General features: G+C 46.9%; 1 protein-coding gene across 1 annotated transcript in view; it reads right to left on the bottom strand.

Moving 5' to 3' along the window:
• Positions 1-23688, bottom strand: part of LOC140109487 (aldehyde dehydrogenase family 3 member B1-like) — a 61071-nt gene that overhangs the window by 14719 nt on the left and 22664 nt on the right. The window contains exons 5-7 of the mRNA XM_072132015.1: positions 3736-3821; positions 974-1055; positions 406-792 (exon numbers count right to left, since the gene is read on the bottom strand). Coding sequence (XP_071988116.1) covers positions 406-792; positions 974-1055; positions 3736-3821 — 555 coding nt within the window. The remainder of the gene's footprint in view (positions 1-405; positions 793-973; positions 1056-3735; positions 3822-23688) is intronic.

The raw sequence follows: 23688 nt of genomic DNA, 5'->3' as shown, positions 1-23688 counted from the left end.
CTGTAGACTACAGTACTGATCCAATCACTCAGGGCCCTCCATATCCCCATGAGGAGCATCTCCTCTGTAGACTACAGTACTGATCCAATCACTCAGGGCCCTCCATATCCCCATGAGGAGCATCTCCTCTGTAGACTGCAGTACTGATCCAATCACTCAGGGCCCTCCGTACCTCCATGAGGAGCATCTCCTCTGTAGACTACAGTACTGATCCAATCACTCAGGGCCCTCCATACCTCCATGAGGAGCATCTCCTCTGTAGACTACAGTACTGATCCAATCACTCAGGGCCCTCCATATCCCCATGAGGAGCATCTCCTCTGTAGACTACAGTACTGATCCAATCACTCAGTACCTCCGTACCTCCATGAGGAGCAGTTGATACACAGAACCGCTGCATCTTACCAATGTATTTGTCAGCTTCATCTGTCTGTCCTCCCGTTACAATCTTTCCATATGCGAGTAGAGCAGACACGCGCTTGAAATGACGATCACTGATGATTCGGCCAAAGTCTGGAGACAGTTTTGGGTCCTCCCCATAGAACTCATGGATGGTGGTCTTCAGGGCGCTCAGTAGCTTGTCCTTGATGTTGTTGGAGCACAGTACGTAATCTGGAGCCAGGCAGGTCTGACCAGCATTGAAGAATCGTGACCACGCAATGCGCCGCGCTGCGTTGGGAATGTCACATTCATCATGGACGTAACACGGGTTCTTCCCACCAAGTTCCAGGGTCACCGGGGTCAGATGCTTTGCTGCTGCGGTCATTATAATCTTCCCCACATGGGGGTTACCTGCAGAATGACACAAGAGGGGCAGAGGTCATTTGAAAGCTGGTGGCATGTAGGACCTTGAGCCTCCAAGTAGTGAGAAGTCTGAAGAGTAGAAGAAGGGACGAGGAGGACTCTAGAGACAGGAAGCACCAGGAAGACATGGAGAAGACGCCCGAGACGTCCCCAAGTGCTGACCATTTACCTGTGAAGAAAATAAAATCAAATTTGTTTTCCAGAAGACGAGTTGTGTCGTCCACCCCCGCCTGGACCACCGCGAAACAGTCCTGTCACGGGAAGAGAGAGAGGACATAAGACACCCCACACAATCAGTTCTTCTACTCAGAATGCAGATCTTTAAGGATGACCACAACCCTCTGAATTAGTGACACCTCTCTGTGTATATAGTGTCTATAGGGACGACTCTCTGTGTATATAGTGCCTATAGGGATGCCTCTCTGTGTATATAGAGTCTATAGGGGTGCCTCTCTGTGTATATAGAGTCTATAGGGGTGCCTCTCTCTGTGTATATAGTGCCTATAGGGACGCCTCTCTGTGTATATAGTGCCTATAGGGACGCCTCTCTCTGTGTATATAGTGTCTATAGGGGCAGCTCTCTGTGTATATAGTGTCTATAGGGACGCCTCTCTCTGTGTATATAGTGTCTATAAGGACGCCTCTCTGTGTATATAGTGTCTATAGGGACACCTCTCTCTGTGTATATAGTGTCTATAGGGGCGGCTCTCTGTGTATATAGTGTCTATAAGGACGCCTCTCTGTGTATATAGAGTCTATAGGGGTGCCTCTCTGTGTATATAGAGTCTATAGGGGTGCCTCTCTGTGTATATAGAGTCTATAGGGGTGCCTCTCTCTGTGTATATAGTGCCTATAGGGACGCCTCTCTGTGTATATAGTGCCTATAGGGACGCCTCTCTCTGTGTATATAGTGTCTATAGGGGCAGCTCTCTGTGTATATAGTGTCTATAGGGACGCCTCTCTCTGTGTATATAGTGTCTATAAGGACGCCTCTCTGTGTATATAGTGTCTATAGGGACACCTCTCTCTGTGTATATAGTGTCTATAGGGGCGGCTCTCTGTGTATATAGTGTCTATAAGGACGCCTCTCTGTGTATATAGAGTCTATAGGGGTGCCTCTCTCTGTGTATATAGTGTCCATAGGGGCGCCTCTCTGTGTATATAGTGTCTATAGGGGCGCCTCTCTGTGTATATAGTGTCTATAGGGGCGCCTCTCTCTGTGTATATAGTGTCCATAGGGACACCTCTCTGTGTAAATAGTGTCTATAGGGGCGCCTCTCTGTGTATATAGTGTCTATAGGGGCGCCTCTCTGTGTATATAGTGTCCATAGGGGCGCCTCTCTGTGTATATAGTGTCTATAGGGGCGCCTCTCTGTGTATATAGTGTCCATAGGGGCGCCTCTCTGTGTATATAGTGTCTATAGGGGCGCCTCTCTGTGTATATAGTGTCTATAGGGGCGCCTCTCTCTGTGCATATAGTGTCTATAGGGCCCCTCTCTGCGTATATAGTGTCTATAGGGACACCTCTCTGTGTATATAGTGTCCATAGGGGCGCCTCTCTGTGTATACAGTGTTTATAGGGACACCTCTCTGTGTAAATAGTGTCTATAGGGGCGCCTCTCTGTGCATATAGTGTCTATAGGGCCCCTCTCTGCGTATATAGTGTCTATAGGGACGCCTCTCTGTGTATATAGTGTCTATAGGGACGCCTCTCTGTGTATACAGTGTTTATAGGGACGCCTCTCTCTGTGTATATAGTGTCTATAGGGACGCCTCTCTCTGTGTATTTAGTATCTAGAGGGACGCCTCTCTGTGTATATAGTGTCTATAGGGACACCTCTCTGTGTATATAGTGTCTATAGGGACACCTCTCTCTGTGTATTTAGTATCTAGAGGGACACCTCTCTGTGTATATAGTGTCTATAGGGACACCTCTCTGTGTATATAGCGTCTATAGGGGCACCTCTATCTGTGTATATAGTGTCTATAGGGACGACTCTCTGTGTATATAGTGTCTATAGGGACACCTCTCTGTGTATATAGTGTCTATAGGGACACCTCTCTCTGTGTATTTAGTATCTAGAGGGACACCTCTCTGTGTATATAGTGTCTATAGGGGCACCTCTATCTGTGTATATAGTGTCTATAGGGACGACTCTCTGTGTATATAGTGTCTATAGGGGCACCTCTATCTGTGCATATCGTGTCTATAGGGACCCCTCTCTGTATATAGTGTCTATAGGGGCCCCTCTCTGTATATAGTGTCTATAGGGGCACCTCTATCTGTGTATATAGCGTCTATAGGGGCACCTCTATCTGTGTATATAGTGTCTATAGGGACGCCTCTCTGTGTATATAGTGTCTATAGGGGCGCCTCTCTGTGTATATAGTGTCTATAGGGGCACCTCTCTGTGTATACAGTGTCTATAGGGACGCCTCTCTGTGTATACAGTGTCTATAGGGACGCCTCTCTGTGTATACAGTGTATATAGGGACACTCTGAATACATATTTTATTGTGGAGGACTGGATTAGAAGTTCCTGTACAATGCAGTGATTAGATTTGCTGCCACTATACAGTATTGGGCAGCACGGTGGCTCAGTGGTCTGCACTACAGCCTTGCTGGGATCCTGGGTTCACATCCCACCCAGGTCAACATCTGCAAAGACTTTATATGTTCTTTCGGTGTTTGCGTGGGTTTCCTCCGGGTCCTCCGGTTTCCTCCCACACTCCATACATACTGGTAGGTGATTAGATTGTGACCCTTTGGGGACAGGGAGATGTGACAAGCTCTGTGCAGCGCTGCGGTATCTGTGTGCGCTATATAAATAACAGAATTATTAATTATAATAATAGGGGGAGGTTAGTGACCCCCTCACTCATTAACCCCCGATGTTCTGGTGAGATGATGAATGACACAGGAGAGACAACCTTATCCAGGTACCGAGGGAGACCGTCAGCAAGAAGCTTCTCCGTGTTCTGACTGATCTCTGACGGCTTCAGCACCGCACAGTTCCCTGCAAGTAGGAAGAATAGTCTTATAATAGAGAAGAACAAATCATGCAGAAAACTGTACATGAATAATAATTGTGATAATATTAATCATAAACCATAAAACTCCGCCCACATCATTCTCCCTGAGTAGGAGAGGGACAGATTTTTATGTGCCGATTTCTGGCCCACGTGCTGGACCCGCCCTCTCACCCATCTGTGGCCCACGTGCTGGACCCGCCCTCTCACCCATCTGTGGCCCACGTGCTGGACCCGCCCTCTCACCCATCTGTGGCCCACGTGCTGGACCCGCCCTCTCACCCATTTGCGGCCCACGTGCTGGACCCGCCCTCTCACCCATTTGCGGCCCACGTGCTGGACCCGCCCTCTCACCCATTTGCGGCCCACGTGCTGGACCCGCCCTCTCACCCATTTGCGGCCCACGTGCTGGACCCGCCCTCTCACCCATTTGCGGCCCACGTGCTGGACCCGCCCTCTCACCCATTTGTGGCCCACGTGCTGGACCCGCCCTCTCACCCATTTGTGGCCCACGTGCTGGACCCGCCCTCTCACCCATTTGTGGCCCATGTGCTGGACCCGCCCTCTCACCCATTTGTGGCCCACGTGCTGGACCCACCCTCTCACCCATTTCTGGCCCACGTGCTGGACCCGCCCTCTCACCCATTTGTGGCCCACGTGCTGGACCCGCCCTCTCACCCATTTGTGGCCCACGTGCTGGACCCGCCCTCTCACCCATTTGTGGCCCACGTGCTGGACCCGCCCTCTCACCCATTTGTGGCCCACGTGCTGGACCCGCCCTCTCACCCATTTGTGGCCCACGTGCTGGACCCGCCCTCTCACCCATTTGTGGCCCACGTGCTGGAAGTAAATTTTACTTCTCCATCACATTATTTATTATTCCATGCCATGTAGTGGGAAACTGGAAAAAAATTCCAAACATGGAAAAATTGGGAAAAAACATTTGCGTCACATTCTTTGTGGGCTCAGTTGTTATGGCTTTTACTCTGCGCGACAAATAACACATCTGCTTTATTCTGTGGTTCGGTGTGATCGCGGTGATACCGGATTTATCGGTTTTATTGCGTTTTAACCGGACCGGGCCCTTTCCTGTTTTTTCATTTCCATTTTTCACGCCCCACCTTCAAAAATCTATAACTTTTTTATTTTTCCATGTACAGAGCTGTGCGAGGGCTTGTTTTCTGCGTAACAAATTGCACTTCATAGTGATGGGATTAAATATTCCATGCCGTGTACTGGGAACCGGGAAAAAAAATCCAAATGTAGTGAAAATGGTGAAAAAACGCATTTGCGCCATTTTCTTGTGGGCTTGGATATTACGGCTTTCACTGAGCGCCACACATGACGCGTCTGCTTTATTCTTTGGGTCGGTATGATTAAGGGGATACCAAATTTGTATAAAGGTTTTATAATATTTTCATACATTTACAAAAATTTAAATCTCCTGTACAATTTTTTTTTTTATTTTGCCATCTTCTGGCGCTAATAACTTTTTTATACTTTGTTGTACGGAGCTGTGGGTGGTGTCCTTTTTTGCGACATTTGATAATATTTTCAATGATGTCATTTTTAGGACTGTACGACCTTGTGATCAATTTTTATAGATTTTTTAATATTTTTCAAAATGGCAAAAAAGTGCCATTTTCGACTTTGGGCGCCATTTTCCATTACAGGGTTAAACGCATTGAAAAAAGGCTAATATATTTTGATAGATCGGGCATTTTCGGACGCGGCGATACCTAATGTGTGTATGATTTTTACTGTTTATTTATATTAATATCAGTTCTAGGGGGGGGGATTTGAATTTTTAGGTTTTTTAAACTTTTTTTTTTTATTATTACTATTTTTCAGACTCCCTAGGGGACTTTAACCCTAGGGTGTCTGTACGATCCCATCATATACTACAGTATGGCAGTATATGGGGATTTTCCTCCTCATTCATTACAATGTGCAATTAGCGCATTGTAATGAATGGGTTAAAACGAAACCCATCCGTCCATGGAGACGGATCGCTGCTCCCCGATGACGTCACGGGGAGCGACGATCCTAAGCAAGATGGCAGAGCCCATGCGCTGTCGTCTCTTGAGGCTGCCGGCGGCATTGCTGTGAGCCCTCTCCATTCAGCGGGACCCGGGCGCCAACCAGTTAATTCATTTTCCAAAGTTAAACAATTGTGTACGAAAAAGAAAAAAACATTTTGACGCTAATAACTTTTTCATAGTTTAGTGCACGGAGTTGGGGGAGGGGTTATTTTTTGTGAAACGAGCCAATGGGGCAGATTTACTTACCCGGTCCATTCGCGATCCGTTCTCTGCGCTGGATTCGGGTCCGGCCGGGATTTAATAAGGTAGTTCCTCCGCCGTCCACCAGGTGGCGCTGCTGCGCTGAAAAGCATCTGAACGCGCTGGAAATCACCGAGGGCGGCTGAGTGAAGGTAACTGTGTCCCGACGGACACATTTTCCGTTTTTAAATGTGGCGCTTTTTCCGAATCCGTCGGGTTTTCGTTCGGCCACGCCCCTGATTTCCGTCGCGTGCATGCCGGTGCCGATGCGCCACAATCCGATTGCGTGCGCCAAAATCCCAGGGCAATACAGGGGAAATCGGCGCAAATCGGAAATATTCGGGTACCACATTGGGAAAACGCGAATCGGGCCCTTAGTAAATGACCCCCAATGTTTTCATTTCTACCATCGTGAGGTCTGTGCGACATTTTGGTCACTTTTTATTACATTTTTTATGTGATGTAAAATGGAGTAAAAGTATATGCCATTTTTGCAGTATTTTTGCCACTGGCTTATGGTAACTTCATGAATCTTCAGAAACCGTCATGGAAACCGATCGCCACCCCTCCAATGACGTTCGGAGGAACGACAATCGGATCCAAGATGGCAGCATCCATGCGGCGCCATCTTTTTATTGCTGCCGGCGGCACTGGAAGAGTTAATAGATGTGATTGGTGCAAGTACCGATCACGGTTATTAGTGGTGGGCGTTTGCTACAATATGCAACAACCCCCACCTGTGTATGAAGAGGTCTCAGCCCGTGAGCCCTCTACTTACCTCCCCCCCACACATCTGTGCCATACGGCTAGTTAACACAGATCTTTGTCTTAAATTTTGCAGTTCTAACATCTTTACCCGAGGACTGGATTTCTAGACATTAGTGATCCGGTGCCGTAACCCGTTTTCCTGTACTGGACTGGTGACATCTCGTTGGTCGATGGACATTGGATGAAGATTTTGTTGATCCTTAAACTTTGCAGGAAAAGCCACCACTAATGGCACCGGACAGTAAGTGGATCCATATGTGTATATGGAGGTCAGTGATCCTACTACTACCACTACTACTTCCACCACTACTTCCACCACTACTACCACCACTACTACCACCACTACTACCACCACTACTACCACCACTACTACCACTACTACTACCACTACTACCACTACTACTACCACTACTACTACCACCACTACTACCACCACTACTACCACCACTACTACCACCACCACTACTACTACCACTACTACTACCACTACTACTACCACTACTACTACCACCACTACTACCACTACGCCAAACAAGAGGTGGAGCGGCTATGGGCAAACATACAATCTGGGGGAGGGGCAGAACCTGAACCGTCCTTTATGCAAATTAAGCCCCAACTATGAGGAGGTGGAAACGAATGAAAGATCAGGTCAGATGACTAATCATTATTCAATCACAATCAATAAAGTTAATGTTACAGATCCCAATCCTGGCGGATGAAGGAATGACTGTGGTTACACACATGTAATGCATAGGGGCCCCTGAAATTATTTTGAAGGGGATACATGGTAACACAATCCCTGGAGATATTGTTTTTTTGTTCATGAAAGGGTTAATGAGTTGAATTTTGCCGCTCTTTTTTGTGTGATGTTTATTGCAATTCTCCTCATGAAAATAATGCCACCTGATTGGTGGTTAGGCAAGATCAGCTGTGATTGGTAATCAGCCGGGTCAATGGCATTCCTGTCTCCAGGTGAAATCTAGTAGGCGGTCAGCTGATTGGTAGCTGGCCGCCCTTACTGAGTATACGGAGCTGTCACCTGGGTTTCTGGGCCAGTTTTTCAAGACCTTCAGAGAGCAGCGGTGACAGGATGGACGACTTTCTGCGGGAGCTGATGAAGAAGAAAGCCCTGGAAGGAGGAGGAGAAGAATGGCTCAGACCTGCTTGCGGAGCTCGGCATCAGAAATGGAAGATCCTGCTGGCGCATTGCAAAGATCTTCCATAGCGCCAGCGGGTGAAGCCATTGAAGATGTAATGCTCTTGGAGCCGGCGCCAGAAGAGGATGAAGCGGGGCCATCACAGAGGCGGCCGAGGGCGGCAGCAGGCGGAAGCAGTGGTGAGCCGGAACTTCCGGCAAAGAGATTGCGGAGGAGCAGGAGTGCTTACAGTCCGCCCCCTGATAGAAAAAGAGCGGGAGAGGACCCAGAAGGGGACCTCTAGCCGGCTGCCTACTGAGAGTCGTGAGGGGGCGGAGCCAGCTGGCGGAAGGTGGGCCTCAGCATCGGAGGAGGTGACCCAGCATAGAGCCACATCAGCAGGCTGCAGGGAGGCGGCACCACAGCGACAGCAACGCAGGGAGCCTCAGCTGGGCGCCTCCAGGCTGGAGGTATGTACTGAGGTAGGAGATCTGGATGGTAGCAGCAACAGCGCGAGGTCTGGCCAGCAGAGGGCGCCCAGCCAGGAGGCTGCAGCTGTGGGTGAGAAATCAGGCAGCTACAGCATCCATAGCGGGTGTGTGGTCGCACAATGCTTCTCCTATGAATGGAGCGGGAGTTATGCCTGATGTTGAGAATGGTTTTGGAGCAGCTGAGACATCTCTGAAAGAAGTCACAACTTGTGAAGTGTCTCCATTAGGTTTCCACCTTGCAGCTTCTATTAAGGATTTAATGTCTCTCTTACCATCCTCAAAGGAGCATTTAAAGCACGATAATAAAAAGGAGAGTGATGATGAAAGGAGACGCACTTTGCCTAGAAACATTTTTAATTGGATGCAAGCTTTTTTCATATATTCAGCAATTCTCACTGAGAAGTTCCCAAGTAAAGCAATGGGTCTTTTCCAACATGCAGATATTATACTTGATGCATATCGCAATTTTGGCGGTACGGCTTGGTATAGTTATGATGAATCTTTTAGGCAAAAGTTAGCAGTCTATCCCTCAGTTCAATGGGGGGTAAAGGATAAAGGTGTTTGGGTTAGCGGGCCACTCCTTCAAGGCAGACAAGCTCCACGCACAAGGCAGACAAGCTCCACACACAAGGCAGACAAGCTCCACACACAAGGCAGACAAGCTCCACACACAAGGCAGACAAGCTCCACACACAAGGCAGACAAGCTCCACACACAAGGCAGACAAGCTCCACGCACAAGGCAGACAAGCTCCACGCACAAGGCAGACAAGCTCCACGCACAAGGCAGACAAGCTCCACGCACAAGGCAGACAAGCTCCACGCACAAGGCAGACAAGCTCCACGCACAAGGCAGACAAGCTCCACGCACAAGGCAGACAAGCTCCACACACAAGGCAGACAAGCTCCACACACAAGGCAGACAAGCTCCACACACAAGGCAGACAAGCTCCACACACAAGGCAGATAAGCTCCACGCACAAGGCAGACAAGCTCCACACACAAGGCAGACAAGCTCCACGCACAAGGCAGACAAGCTCCACGCACAAGGCAGACAAGCTCCACACACAAGGCAGACAAGCTCCACACACAAGGCAGACAAGCTCCACACACAAGGCAGACAAGCTCCACGCACAAGGCAGACAAGCTCCACACACAAGGCAGACAAGCTCCACGCACAAGGCAGACAAGCTCCACGCACAAGGCAGACAAGCTCCACACACAAGGCAGACAAGCTCCACACAGTCTCCTATCAAAAAAGGGGTTTGCTTCGCCTTTATGCAAATGGCTCACGAATCGCAGATATAAACATGAATGTGCTTTTTGTGGAGGCGCCCACCCTATGTCCGGTGTTATAAAAGGAATAACCAGTCCACTCAGCAACAGCCTTCTATCAAAGCATAGACTCCAGGGAAGCTGAAAAAATGCTCCCCTGGGAAAAAATGTATCCAGATCAGGAGAGAGCTAAGTTTATTATTGACGGGTTTACATCTGGTTTTCCTGTTCCAGAATTTAATGGACATGGATGTTGTTGGGTGGATAATTTGAAGTCTATTAATGTGAATTTCTTTTGTTTCCTCTCCTTTTGCTAATTTTAGATTATCCCCTTTGGGGATGGTACCTAAAAAAGAAGTTGGTGAGTTCAGATTGATACACCATTTGTCTTACATGACCAAGTAGAATAAGGACGAGCCTCTGTGGGATACGCTTCATTTGATGATGCATGGTAGGATGGCATTACTCTCCAAGGCAGATATAAAACCTGCTTTTAGGTTACTTTCACCCTAATGGTTTTAATTCTTTGGGATTTCAGTTTAATAATCGGTGTTTGCCGATGGGTTTCTCCATGTCCTGCAGCTATTTTGAAACTTTTTCTTCTTTCCTTCAGTGGTCTGTCGAGCGGGAAGTCTCTCTGGGTAGTACGTTACACTACTTGGATGATTTCTGTTCATTGGACCTTCGGAATCATCTATTTGTTATAAGTTACTGTTTCATGAGTTAATGAAGTTGTTCGGTGTCCCTATTGCAGATGAAAAGAGTTTTTCCTTGTCATACTTTAGAATTTTTAGGTATTGTCATTGATACAGTTGAGATGGAATTTAGATTGACAATTTGTAAATTGGAAAAGATTAGAGATGAGCGAGCACTAAAATGCTCGGGTACTCGTTATTCGAGACGAACTTTTCCCGATGCTCGAGTGCTCGTCTCGAATAACGAGCCCCATTGAAGTCAATGGGAGACTTGAGCATTTTTCAAGGCGACCAAGGCTCTGCACAGGGAAGCTTGGCCAAACACCGGGAAACCTCAGAAAAGGATGGAAACACCGCGGAAATGGACAGGAAACAGCAGGGGCAGCATGCATGGATGCCTCTGAGGCTGCTTAATCGCACCATTATGCCAAAATTATGGGCAATAGCATGGCCATGACAGAGTGACAGAATGAGGCTAGATAGCATCTAAAACATCCAATAATTGACCCTGACACTATAGGGGACGGCATGCAGAGGCAGCGGCAACAGCGGCAGGCTAGAGAGTGGCATGGCGACATACCCTAAATGGACTCAGGCTTCAAACCAATGGGTGGCAGAGAGGAACCAAAGGAGGTGAGCAAGAAGCGCTCAAATAATATCGGTACATGATAAAAGTTTGCCAGTATATTTTGTGGATTACACAGCAGGGTGGCGACAAAGTTAACATGGAAGCCATGAAAACAATCCAAAATTCTGCCTGACACAGCTCGTTTGATAAGGGGACCATGTATGGAGGCAGTGAACTAGTAGTAGATTAAAGGTGCTGCAGTTAAAACTATGTTAGTTGGTTCTTGGCATGGAGCTGGCGCTCCGCTGCCAGGCGAGCTTTCGCCAATCCAAGCCCCTGTCTCTAGGCTACTCCCCAAACAGCACTTCTAAGAACCTTTTGTATAAGATCAAGTGTAGTAGCGTTCTTATAAGTTTGAAATAAGATGTAAGACAAGAGATGTGCAAAAAAGACACTGAAAATTTATTGAATATAACATTAAAACAAACTTAAAAAACCCAATGAAGGGTACAAACCACATAACAGTCCCCAGTACAATATAATATAAATAGATGCAGCTAAAAGGTAAGTAGTACAATATTAAAATGCACAATATATGTATCACATACGAGATCGGACCATGACAATAAATGTAGAGTAAACAATAAACATGCATAGGTAGCTGTCATGGACGGTAACACATATAGTGGGTCCAAACCTGAATAAAGTGCAGTGCATAGACATACAAACGGCTACATTACCATAAATAAGCAATTGAACCTGGGGATGGATGAACGCCATCCATCCCCAGGTTCAATTGCTTATTTATGGTAATGTAGCCGTTTGTATGTCTATGCACTGCACTTTATTCAGGTTTGGACCCACTATATGTGTTACCGTCCATGACAGCTACCTATGCATGTTTATTGTTTACTCTACATTTATTGTCATGGTCCGATCTCGTATGTGATACATATATTGTGCATTTTAATATTGTACTACTTACCTTTTAGCTGCATCTATTTATATTATATTGTACTGGGGACTGTTATGTGGTTTGTACCCTTCATTGGGTTTTTTAAGTTTGTTTTAATGTTATATTCAATAAATTTTCAGTGTCTTTTTTGCACATCTCTTGTCTTACATCTTATTTCAAATGTTTTTTAGATGTGTGACACGATACTCATGCCTTTATATTTATTCCCCATTCTTTCTAAAATATGACTGTTCTTATAAGTTTGGGATATGGCGGGTGAGGGGAATGTAAACATCTGCGCAAGAAGCGCTGAAATAATATCCGTAAATGAAAAAAGTTTGCCAGTATATTTTGTGGATAACACAGCAGGGTGGCGACAAAGTTAACAAGTTTGATGTGGAATGCCCTGTAATAGCTCTTGGGCGGTGTGCCTTTTATCACCTAGGCTCAGCAGTTTGAGCACCGCCTGCTGTCGCTTAGCAACGGCACTGCTGCTGTGCCTAGAGCTACCGACTGCTGGCGCCATGCCCACGGATGGTAATTCGGAGGAGGAGGAGGTGGAGGAGGGGTGGGAGGAGGAGGAGGCATAGTAGGCCTGAAACACCTGGACCGAGGTAGGCCCCGCAATCCTCTGCGTCGGCAGTATATGACCAGCCCCAGGGTCAGACTCGGTCCCAGCCTGCACCAAGTTAAGTGTAGTAGCGTTCTTATAAGTTTGGGATATGACGGGTGAGGGGAATGTAAACAGATGCGCAAGAAGCGCTGAAATAATATTGGTAAATGATAAAAGTTTGCCAGTATATTTTGAGGATTACACAGCAGGGTGGCGACAAAGTTAACAAGTTTGTTGTGGAAGCCATGAAAACAACCCAAAATTCTGCCTGACACAGCACGTTTGATAAGGCGGCCATGTATGGAGGCAGTGAACTAGTAGTAGATTAAAGGTGCTGCAGTTAAAACTATGTTAGTTGGTTCTTGGCATGGAGCTGGCGCTCCGCTGCCAGGCGAGCTTTCGCCAATCCAAACCCCTGTCTCTAGGCTACTCCCCAAACAGCACTTCTAAGAACCTTTTGTATAAGATCAAGTGTAGTAGTGTTCTTATAAGTTTAGGATATGGCGGGTGAGGGGAATGTAAACAGATGCGCAAGAAGCGCTGAAATAATATCCGTAAATGGTAAAAGTTTGCCAGTGTATTTTGTGGATAACACAGCAGGGTGGCGACAAAGTTAACAACTTTGATGTGGAATCCATGAAAACAACCCAAATTTCGGCCTGACACACCTCGTTTGATAAAGGGACGATGTATGGAGGCAGCTATATGGACGACTTTTGGAGGTAGCAATGGAGACAACGTGTGGAGGCTGCTATGGAGACAATTCAATTTGGATAGTGCCTGTATGTGGCAGTCCAAAAAAGTTTTCAAACCAGAGGAGCAGGTAGGTGGCCCTCCAGAAAAATGGAATAGATTGAGTGCCTGTATGTGGCAGTCCAAAAAAGTTTTCAAACCAGAGGAGCAGGTAGGTGGCCCTCCAGAAAAATGGAATAGATTGAGTGCCTGTATGTGGCAGTCCAAAAAAGTTTTCAAACCAGAGGAGCAGGTAGGTGGCCCTCCAGAAAAATTGAATAGATTGAGTGCCTGTATGTGGCACTCCCAAAAATTGTTTAAAACAGAGGACCGGGTCGGTGGCCCTCCATAAAAATTAAATGCATAAAGTACTATAGCTAGAGCCAGTGGGTCCTGTCAAAAAATAGCCAGTTTCCTCTGCTTTACTGTACAAAGAGCAGGAGAAGGAGGAAAATGAGGAGGAGGAGGAGTGGATAAATTATTCAGGTTGAGCTTCCTTCACCTGCTGGAGATTGGAAATTAGGAGAAATCCATGCTTTATTCATCTTGATAAGCGTCAGCCTGTCAGCGCTGTCAGTCGACAGGCGTGTACGCTTATCGGTGATGATGCCACCAGCTGCACTGAAAACCCGCTCGGACAAGACGCTAGCGGCAGGGCAAGCAAGAACCTCCAAGGCGTACAGCGCCAGTTCGTGCCACATGTCCAGCTTTGAAACCCAGTAGTTGTAGGGAGCTGTGTGATCATTTAGGACGATGGTATGGTCAGCTACGTACTCCCTCACCATCTTTCTGTAAAGATCAGCCCTACTCTGCCGAGACTGGGGACAGGTGACAGTGTCTTGCTGGGGTGACATAAAGCTGGCAAAAGCCTTGTAAAGCGTACCCTTGCCAGTGCTGGACAAGCTGCCTGCTCGCCTACTCTCCCTCGCTACTTGTCCCGCAGAACTATGCACTCTGCCGCTAGCGCTGTCAGAAGGGAAATACTGTTTCAGCTTGTGCACCAGGGCCTGCTGGTATTCATGCATTCTCACACTCCTTTCCTCTCCAGGGATGAGAGTGGAAAGATTTTGCTTGTACCGTGGGTCCAGGAGAGTGAATACCCAGTAATCGGTGCTGGAATAAATTCTTTGAACGCGAGGGTCACGGGATAGGCAGCCTAGCATGAAATCTGCCATATGCGCCAGAGTACCAACGCGTAAGAATTCACTCCCCTCACTGGCCTGACTGTCCATTTCCTCCTCCTCCAACTCCTCCAACTCCTCTTCTTCTGCCCATACACGCTCAACAGTGAAGGACTCAACAATGGTCCCCTCTTGTGTCTCGCCAACATTCTCCTCCTCTTCCTCCTCATCCTCCTCCACCTCCACCTCCCCCGATATGTGCTGAGAAACAGACCTGAGGGTGCTTTGGCTATCAACAAGGGAATCTTCTTCCCCCGTCTCTTGTGAGGAGCGCAAAGCTTCCGACTTCATGCTGACCAGAGAGTTTTTCAACAGGCCAAGCAGCGGGATGGTGAGGCTGATGATGGCGGCATCGCCACTGACCATCTGTGTTGACTCCTCAAAGTTACTCATCACCTGACAGATATCAGACATCCACGTCCACTCCTCATTGTAGACTTGAGGAAGGTGACTGACCTGACTACCAGTTCTGGTGGAAGTTGACATCTGGCAGTCTACAATCGCTCTGCGCTGCTGGTAAACTCTGGATAACATGGTTAATGTTGAATTCCACCTCGTGGGCACGTCGCACAACAGTCGGTGAGCGGGCAGTTGGAGGCGGCGCTGCCCTGAGAGTGGCAGCATCTGTGCTGGACTTCCTGAAATGCGCACAGATGCGGCGCACCTTCGTGAGCAAATCAGACAGATTGGGGTATGTCTTGAGGAAACGCTGAACTATCAGATTTACCACATGGGCCAGGCATGGCACATGTGTCAGTCTGCCGAGTTGCAGAGCCGCCACCAGGTTACGGCCGTTGTCACACACAACCATGCCTGGCTTCAGGTTCAGCGGTGCCAGCCACAGATCAGTCTGCGCCGTGATGCCCTGTAATAGTTCTTGGGCGGTGTGCCTTTTATCACCTAGGCTCAGCAGTTTGAGCTCCGCCTGCTGTCGCTTAGCGACGGCACTGCTGCTGTGCCTAGAGCTACCGACTGATGGCGGCATGCCCACGGATGGTCGTTCGGAGGAGGAGGTGGAGGAGGGGTGGGAGGAGGAGGAGGCATAGTAGGCCTGAAACACCTGGACCGAGGTAGGCCCCGCAATCCTCGGCGTCGGCAGTATATGACCAGCCGCAGGGTCAGACTCGGTCCCAGCCTCCACCAAGTTAACCCAATGTGCCGTCAGCGATATATAGTGGCCCTGCCCGGCAGCACTCGTCCACGTGTCCGTGGTCAGGTGGACCTTGTCAGAAACGCCGTTGGTCAGGGCACGGATTATGTTGTCTGACACGTGCTGGTGCAGGGCTGGGACGGCACATCGGGAAAAGTAGTGGCGGCTGGGGACCGAATACCGAGGGGCGGCCGCCGCCATGAGGCTGCGAAAGGCCTCGGTCTCTACTAGCCTATAGGGCAGCATCTTCAGGCTTAGCAATCTGGAGATGTGCACATTAAGGGCTTGGGCGTGCGGGTGGGTTGCACTATATTTGCGTTTCCGCTCCAGCGTCTGGGGTATGGAGAGCTGAACGCTGGTGGATGCTGTGGAGGATCGTGGAGGCGACGATGGGGTTTTTGTGGCAGGGTCCTGGGCAGGGGGCTGACTATCAGCTGACACAGGGGAAGGAGCAGTGGTGTGTACGGCCGGAGGTGAACGCGCTTGTTGCCACTGAGTGGGGTGTTTAGCATTCATATGCCTGCGCATACTGGTGGTAGTTAAGCTATTAGTGGTGGAACCCCTGCTGATCCTGGTTTGGCAAATGTGGCACACCACAGTCCGTCGGTCATCCGGTGTTTCCTTAAAGAACCTCCAGACTTCTGAAAATCTAGCCCTCGCCGCAGGAGCCCTCGCCACGGGAGCTTCACTAGTTGACACATTTGGCGCTGATGCACCAGCTCTGGCCCTGCCTCTCCGTCTGGCCCCACCACTGCCTCTTCCAACCTGTTCTGGTCGAGGACTCTCCTCCGTCACAGAAGCACTGTGTTCACCCGGCCTCTCAACCCAGCTTGGGTCTGTCACCTCATCATCCTCCGATCCCTCAGTCTGCTCCCCCCTCGGACTTCCTGCCCTGACAACAACTTCCCCACTGTCTGACAACCGTGTCTCCTCATCGTCGGACACCTCTTTACACACTTCTTCCAGTACGTCAACAAGGTCATCATCACCCACAGACTGCGACCGGTGGAAAACCTGGGCATCGGAAAATTGCTCATCAGCAACCGGACAAGTGGTTTGTGACTGTGGGAAGGGTCCAGAAAACAGTTCCTCAGAGTATGCCGGTTCAAATGGCAAATTTTGCTGGGAGGGGGCAGACTGGGGGGGAGGAGGCTGAGGTGCAGGAGCTGGAGGAGTGCCGATTTCGGTGACATGGGTGGACTGCGTGGAAGACTGACTGGTGGACAAATTGCTCGAAGCATTGTCGGCAATCCACGACATCACCTGTTCGCACTGTTCTGGCCTCAACAGTGCTCTACCACGAGTCCCAGTAACTTCAGACATGATGAACCTAGGGAGTGTAGCTCTGCGGCGTTCCCCTGCTCCCTCATAAGCAGGTGGTGTCTCACCCCGCCCAGGACCACGGCCTCTGACCCCTGCAGTAGTTGGACGCCCACGTCCCCGCCCTCGTCCTCTACCCCTAGCCCTCGGGTTAAACATTTTGAAAATGAGAGTTATAACTTTAATTTTTTTTTTAACTTTTTTTTGTGTTTTTTTTTTTTTGTGTGTTTTTTAGTTTTTAAAACCAAACGATGCTATCCTATTGCTATGGCTATTTTCTAGCCAAGTATGAAAGCACACTGCTATGCCAGATGAGATGACGCTGAGTTATGAAAAAATAAATGTAAAATAAAAAAGGAAATGGCAGACTGTGCCTAATTGAAATCCAACCCCGGGCCCTAATAAATTTTCCCACTTCGGTCTTTGCGATGGATATGTGCGTCACTAAGTGCAAAACACAGCGGTCGCAAGTCTCACTCCAAATTGCTCACAATTTGCTAGTAGATGCACTGCAGCAAGTACAGCCACCAGCAGATCAACCAGAAATCAAATATATAGAACGCTACTGTATGCGTAAGTAAGCCGTTTGGATTCTCCGATTGCTATTTTCTAGCCAAGTATGAAAGCACACTGCTATGCCAGATGAGATGACACTGAGTTATTAAAAAAATAAACGTAAAATAAAAAGAAACTGCCAGACTGTGCCTAATTGAAATCAAACCCCTAATAAATTTTCCCACTTTGGTGTTTGAGGTGGATATGTGCGCAGGGGCGGACTGGGAATTTAAAGTGGCCCTGGAAAAAACTGTAAAAGTGGCCCCATTCTGTGGGCTGGGTCAAAACAAGTAGGCGTGGCCTTGTTATGTGGGTGGAGTTACTAAACTCCATGCAAACTGTTAGTAGATGGTCTAAATCAACATGTACACCACAGAGAAAGACACTCATACTGCCTCCTTGTAAAGGAATAACACTTCTATTTTAAGAGCACACAACTTAATACTGCCATATATGTACACTAAAAACATACTACAATACCTTCTCCAATAAACAAGAATGTAACTAGTATAATAATACTACTGCCCCTAAGTAAAATATATTGTAATACTGCCCCCAATGTACAAGAATATAACTACTACAATACTGCCCCCTATGTACAAGAATATAACTACTATAATACTGCCCCCTATGTACAGGAATATAACTACTATAATACTGCCCCCTATGTACAGGAATATAACTACTATAATACTGCCTCCTATGTACAAGAATATAACTACTATAATACTGCCCCCTATGTACAAGAATATAACTACTATAATACTGCCCCCTATGTACAGGAATATAACTACTATAATACTGCCTCCTATGTACAAGAATATAACTACTATAATACTGCCCCCTATGTACAAGAATATAACTACTATAATACTGCCCCCTATGTACAGGAATATAACTACTATAATACTGCCCCTATGTACAGGAATATAACTACTATAATACTGCCTCCTATGTACAGGAATATAACTACTATAATACTGCCTCCTATGTACAAGAATATAACTACTATAATACTGCCCCCTATGTACAGGAATATAACTACTATAATACTGCCCCCTATGTACAGGGATATAACTACTATAATACTGCCCCCTATGTACAAGAATATAACTGCTATAATACTGCCCCCTATGTACAGGTATATAACTACTATAATACTGCCCCCTGTGTACAGGAATATAACTACTATAATACTGCCCCTATGTACAAGAATATAACTACTATAATACTGCCCCCTATGTACAAGAATATAACTACTATAATACTGCCCCCTATGTACAGGAATATAACTACTATAATACTGCCTCCTATGTACAAGAATATAACTACTATAATACTGCCCCCTATGTACAGGGATATAACTACTATAATACTGTCCCCTATGTACAAGAATATAACTACTATAATACTGCCCCCTACGGACAAGAATATAACTACTATAATACTGCCCCTTATGTACAAGAATATAACTACTATAATACTGCCCCCTATGTACAAGAATATAACTACTATAATACTGTCCCCTATGTACAGGAATATAACTACTATAATACTGCCCCCTATGTACAAGAATATAACTACTATAATACTGCCCCCTATGTACAGGAATATAACTACTATAATACTGCTCCCCATGTACAGGAATATAACTACTATAATACTGCCCCTATGTACAGGAATATAACTACTATAATACTGCCCCCTATGTACAAGAATATAACTACTATAATACTGCCCCCTATGTACAAGAATATAACTACTATAATACTGCCCCCTACGTACAAGAATATAACTACTACAATACTGCCCCCTATGTACAAGAATATACAAGGTATACAGCCCATAGCCCCTGGTATACAGCCCATAGCCCCTGGTATACAGCCCATAGCCCCTGGTATACAGCCCATAGCCACAGTAATACAGCCCACAGCCACAGTAATACAGCCCACAGCCACAGTAATACAGCCCACAGCCACAGTAATACAGCCCATAGCCACAGTAATACAGCCCATAGCCACAGTAATACAGCCCATAGCCACAGTAATACAGCCCATAGCCACAGTAATACAGCCCATAGCCACAGTAATACAGCTCACAGCCACAGTAATACAGCCCACAGCCACAGTAATACAGCCCACAGCCACAGTAATACAGCCCACAGCCACAGTAATACAGCCCACAGCCACAGTAATACAGCCCACAGCCACAGTAATACAGCCCATAGCCACAGTAATACAGCCCACAGCCACAGTAATACAGCCCACAGCCACAGTAATACAGCCCACAGCCACAGTAATACAGCCCACAGCCACAGTAATACAGCCCATAGCCACAGTAATACAGCCCACAGCCACAGTAATACAGCCCATAGCCACAGTAATACAGCCCACAGCCACAGTAATACAGCCCATAGCCACAGCAATACAGCCCATAGCCACAGTAATACAGCCCACAGCCACAGTAATACAGCCCATAGCCACAGTAATACAGCCCACAGCCACAGTAATACAGCCCATAGCCACAGTAATACAGCCCACAGCCACAGTAATACAGCCCACAGCCACAGTAATACAGCCCATAGCCACAGCAATACAGCCCATAGCCACAGTAATACAGCCCACAGCCACAGTAATACAGCCCACAGCCACAGTAATACAGCCCATAGCCACAGCAATACAGCCCATAGCCACAGTAATACAGCCCATAGCCACAGTAATACAGCCCATAGCCACAGCAATACAGCCCACAGCCACAGTAATACAGCCCATAGCCACAGTAATACAGCCCACAGCCACAGTAATACAGCCCATAGCCACAGTAATACAGCCCACAGCCACAGTAATACAGCCCATAGCCACAGTAATACAGCCCACAGCCACAGTAATACAGCCCATAGCCACAGTAATACAGCCCACAGCCACAGTAATACAGCCCACAGCCACAGTAATACAGCCCATAGCCACAGTATACAATAACAGCCTCTGGTATACAGCTCCTGCCCCTGGTATAATGTCACCCCCACGCCAGTACATAAAAATAAAAACACATTAAACTCACCTCTCCGACGCTCTGACGCTGCTCCCTTGCTCGATCCCAGTCCGGCCGCGGTGACAGCTCCGTACAAGCCGGCGTCGCACAGACCATGACGTCAGCTGCTTGACGACGTCATGGTCTGTGCGACGCCGGGGCGTACATTGTTGTCACCGCGGCCGGACTGGAATCAAGCAGGGGAGCAGCGTCAGAGCGTCGGAGAGGTGAGTTTAATGTGTTTTTATTTTCCCACCGGCCCCACCAGTACAGGACCGGCCCCGGACCGGCCCTAAACCAGTCGGCCCACCGGGATTTCTCCCGGTGGGTCTTATGGCCAGTCCGCCCCTGTATGTGCGTCACTAAGAGCTAAACACAACGGTAGCAACTCCCCCTGCTAATTCCTCACAATATGGTACTAGCTGCACTACTAGTGCCAGCAAGCCCAGCCACAAGCAAATAATAAAAAAAAAAGTATAACGTTATTGTAGCCCTAAGAAGGACTGTTGGGTTCTTGTAGAATCACTCCTGCCTAACAGTAAGCTAATAGAACACCCTAACGCTTTCCCTGACCAGCAGCAGCTCTCTCCCTAGCGGCATCCAGACAGAGAATGATGCGAGCAGCGCGGGCAGGGGCTAGTCTATTCCAGGGTCACCTGATCTGGCCAGCCAACCACTGCTATCGACGTGTAAGGGTACCACGTCATGCTGGGTGGAGTGCAGAGTCTCCTGGCTTGTGATTGGCTCTGTTTCTGGCCGCCAAAAAGCAAAACGGCGGGAGCTGCCATTTTCTCGAGCGGGCGAAATACTCGTCCGAGCAACGAGCAGTTACGAGTACCCTAATGCTCCAACCAGCATCAAGCGCGGACGAGTATGTTCGCTCATCTCTAGAAAAGATAAAATCAATGTTGATTCTGTTTTTAGCAAAGAAGAAAGTGACTGTACAGGAGATGCAGTCGCTGCTGGGTTTATTGAATGTTGCCACTAGAATTATTCCAATGGGCAGGGTGTTTAATAGTAGACTTTCTACACGGGGCTTAAAGTCTCCACATGCCCATATCAGATTGTCTCGTACTTTGAAAGAAGATTTGAGCATGTGGCCTGAATTTTTGTCTAAATTCAATGGACATAGCTGCTGGCAATATGAGTTTGAGGATGCTTCCGCATTGTCTTTGTCTACAGCTGCGTCAGGGAGCATTGGCTATGCAGCTTTTGGGAATGGTCAGTGGTCAGCAGAAACATGGCCTGATTCGTGGGTTCATAATAAGGTTGTAAGGGATATTGTATTACTTGAATTATTTCCAGTTATTGTATCAATGGTAATATGGGGCAGGATATTGTTACACTCAGATAATCAAGGTGTGGTTTATGCTGTTAACACTTTATCTTCTAAATGTGACGTGACTGTTAAGCTGCACCTCGTTTTGTGTTGTCTTAAGTTTAATATTTGGTTGAAAGCAAAATATGTGCCGGGTGTATCAAATGTGATAGCTGACTCATTATCTCGATTTCAGTTCACGAAGTTTCATCAACTGGTGCCAGAGGCGGAGTTGGAAGGTATTCCTTGTCCTACGCATGTGTGGAGCTTGATCTGGGATTAATTAGCCACAAAATGAAATGTTCTTTAGCTCCTAATACAGTGGTGGCTATTCAGCCGCATGGAAGGAATGGGTGGCGTTTTGTAATTCTTTAACGGTTGATTATTTTCAAGAGGATCTGTGCTTGAGTTTATTATTTGTTTGTGAGACAGTTAGCATACTCTTCTATTGTTAGCTGGTATATCGGTTTTCTTTAAGTTAGTAGATAAAAGTCCTAATGAGCATTTTACAGTCAAACAGATGTTAAAAGGTCATCACCGCATATCAATAGTAAAAGGTAAGAGGAGGCCCGTCTCTGTGGACCTTTTGTTGCAGTTAATTGGATTTTTGCCTAGGGTGCTGGGATGATTTTGAAGTAACTTTGTTTAGATTGTTTTGGCTTTCTTTGCAGCTTTACGTGTTAGTGAGCTAGTTTGTAGCAGCAAATCAGTTTGTTCAGGATTTAGGTTTGAAGATGTGAGTTTGGAGCTTTCTGCTGTGTCTCTTCTTTTAAGAAAATCTAAGACAGATCATCAAGGTAAGGGTAGATGGTTACTTTGTTTAGGTTAGATGATCAGAAGTTATGTCCTGTTTATAATATGGAGAATTGTCTTGCTGTTAGAGGGTCCTTTATTATTAGATAGGGATTTGTCTCATGTCACGGTGTATCAATTTAATGTGATATTAAGGAAATGTACGGTGGGTATGGGTTTAGGTGATTTAAAATTTTCATCGAATTGGTGCAGCAACTGAGGCAGCACGTTTAGGCCTTAATGATGCTATGATAAGGCGAATTGGTAGATGGGAGTCCCGTCGTTTTAAATCTTATGTAAGACCTAATCTACTGTTTCCCAAATAATATTTAGTTTTTTAGGTCCCAGGATAGTTATTTGGATAGTGGGTCACTCCTATATTTTTTGGGCTCAGAAAAGAGCTGGAAGAAGGCGCTACTCGGAGAACTTGTCTTTTGATCCTGAATTATTTAATGTGTTATGGTTTGGTATTAGAGGTTTAAGGTGGAAAAGATTAATATCAGAAGTTAAAAAATTATTGCAAATATGTCCCAGTCCACATGTTTTGATCATACATCTAGGTGGAAATGACTTGGGTAGGGTCAAGACATTGGACTTAATACGGGAGATGAAAAAAGATATTGCCCTTTTAAGATGCCTTCTTCCTGATACAATTTTAGTGTTTTCAGAAATAATCCCACACCTCATGTGGCGCGGGGAATATGATTTTATGGAAAAAATTAGAAAAAGGATTAATAGAGTGTTGCATAAATATGTCCCTTGTGTAGGGGGGTTTTCATACAGGCACGAGGATTTGGAAGGCTTTGTTCTTGGTCTTTATAGACCAGATTGGGTTCATCTTTCAGATGTAGGTTTAGATATTTTCATTCTCGGCCTGCAGAACGCAATTGAGTATTGGCTGCGTTGTTTGGGGGGGCCTTGCCTGCTTAGGCTAGGCCTTGTGGGGGTTCGGTCTCCCAGCTCATGCTGGGGAGACTCAGTTTAATATATATTT

The sequence above is a fragment of the Engystomops pustulosus genome, unplaced genomic scaffold (assembly GCF_040894005.1).
Source record: "Engystomops pustulosus unplaced genomic scaffold, aEngPut4.maternal MAT_SCAFFOLD_201, whole genome shotgun sequence".
NCBI classification, from domain to species: Eukaryota; Metazoa; Chordata; class Amphibia; order Anura; family Leptodactylidae; genus Engystomops; species Engystomops pustulosus.
The sequence above is the reverse complement of the archived record's forward strand: the minus strand, read 5'-3'. Positions and strand labels throughout refer to the sequence as shown.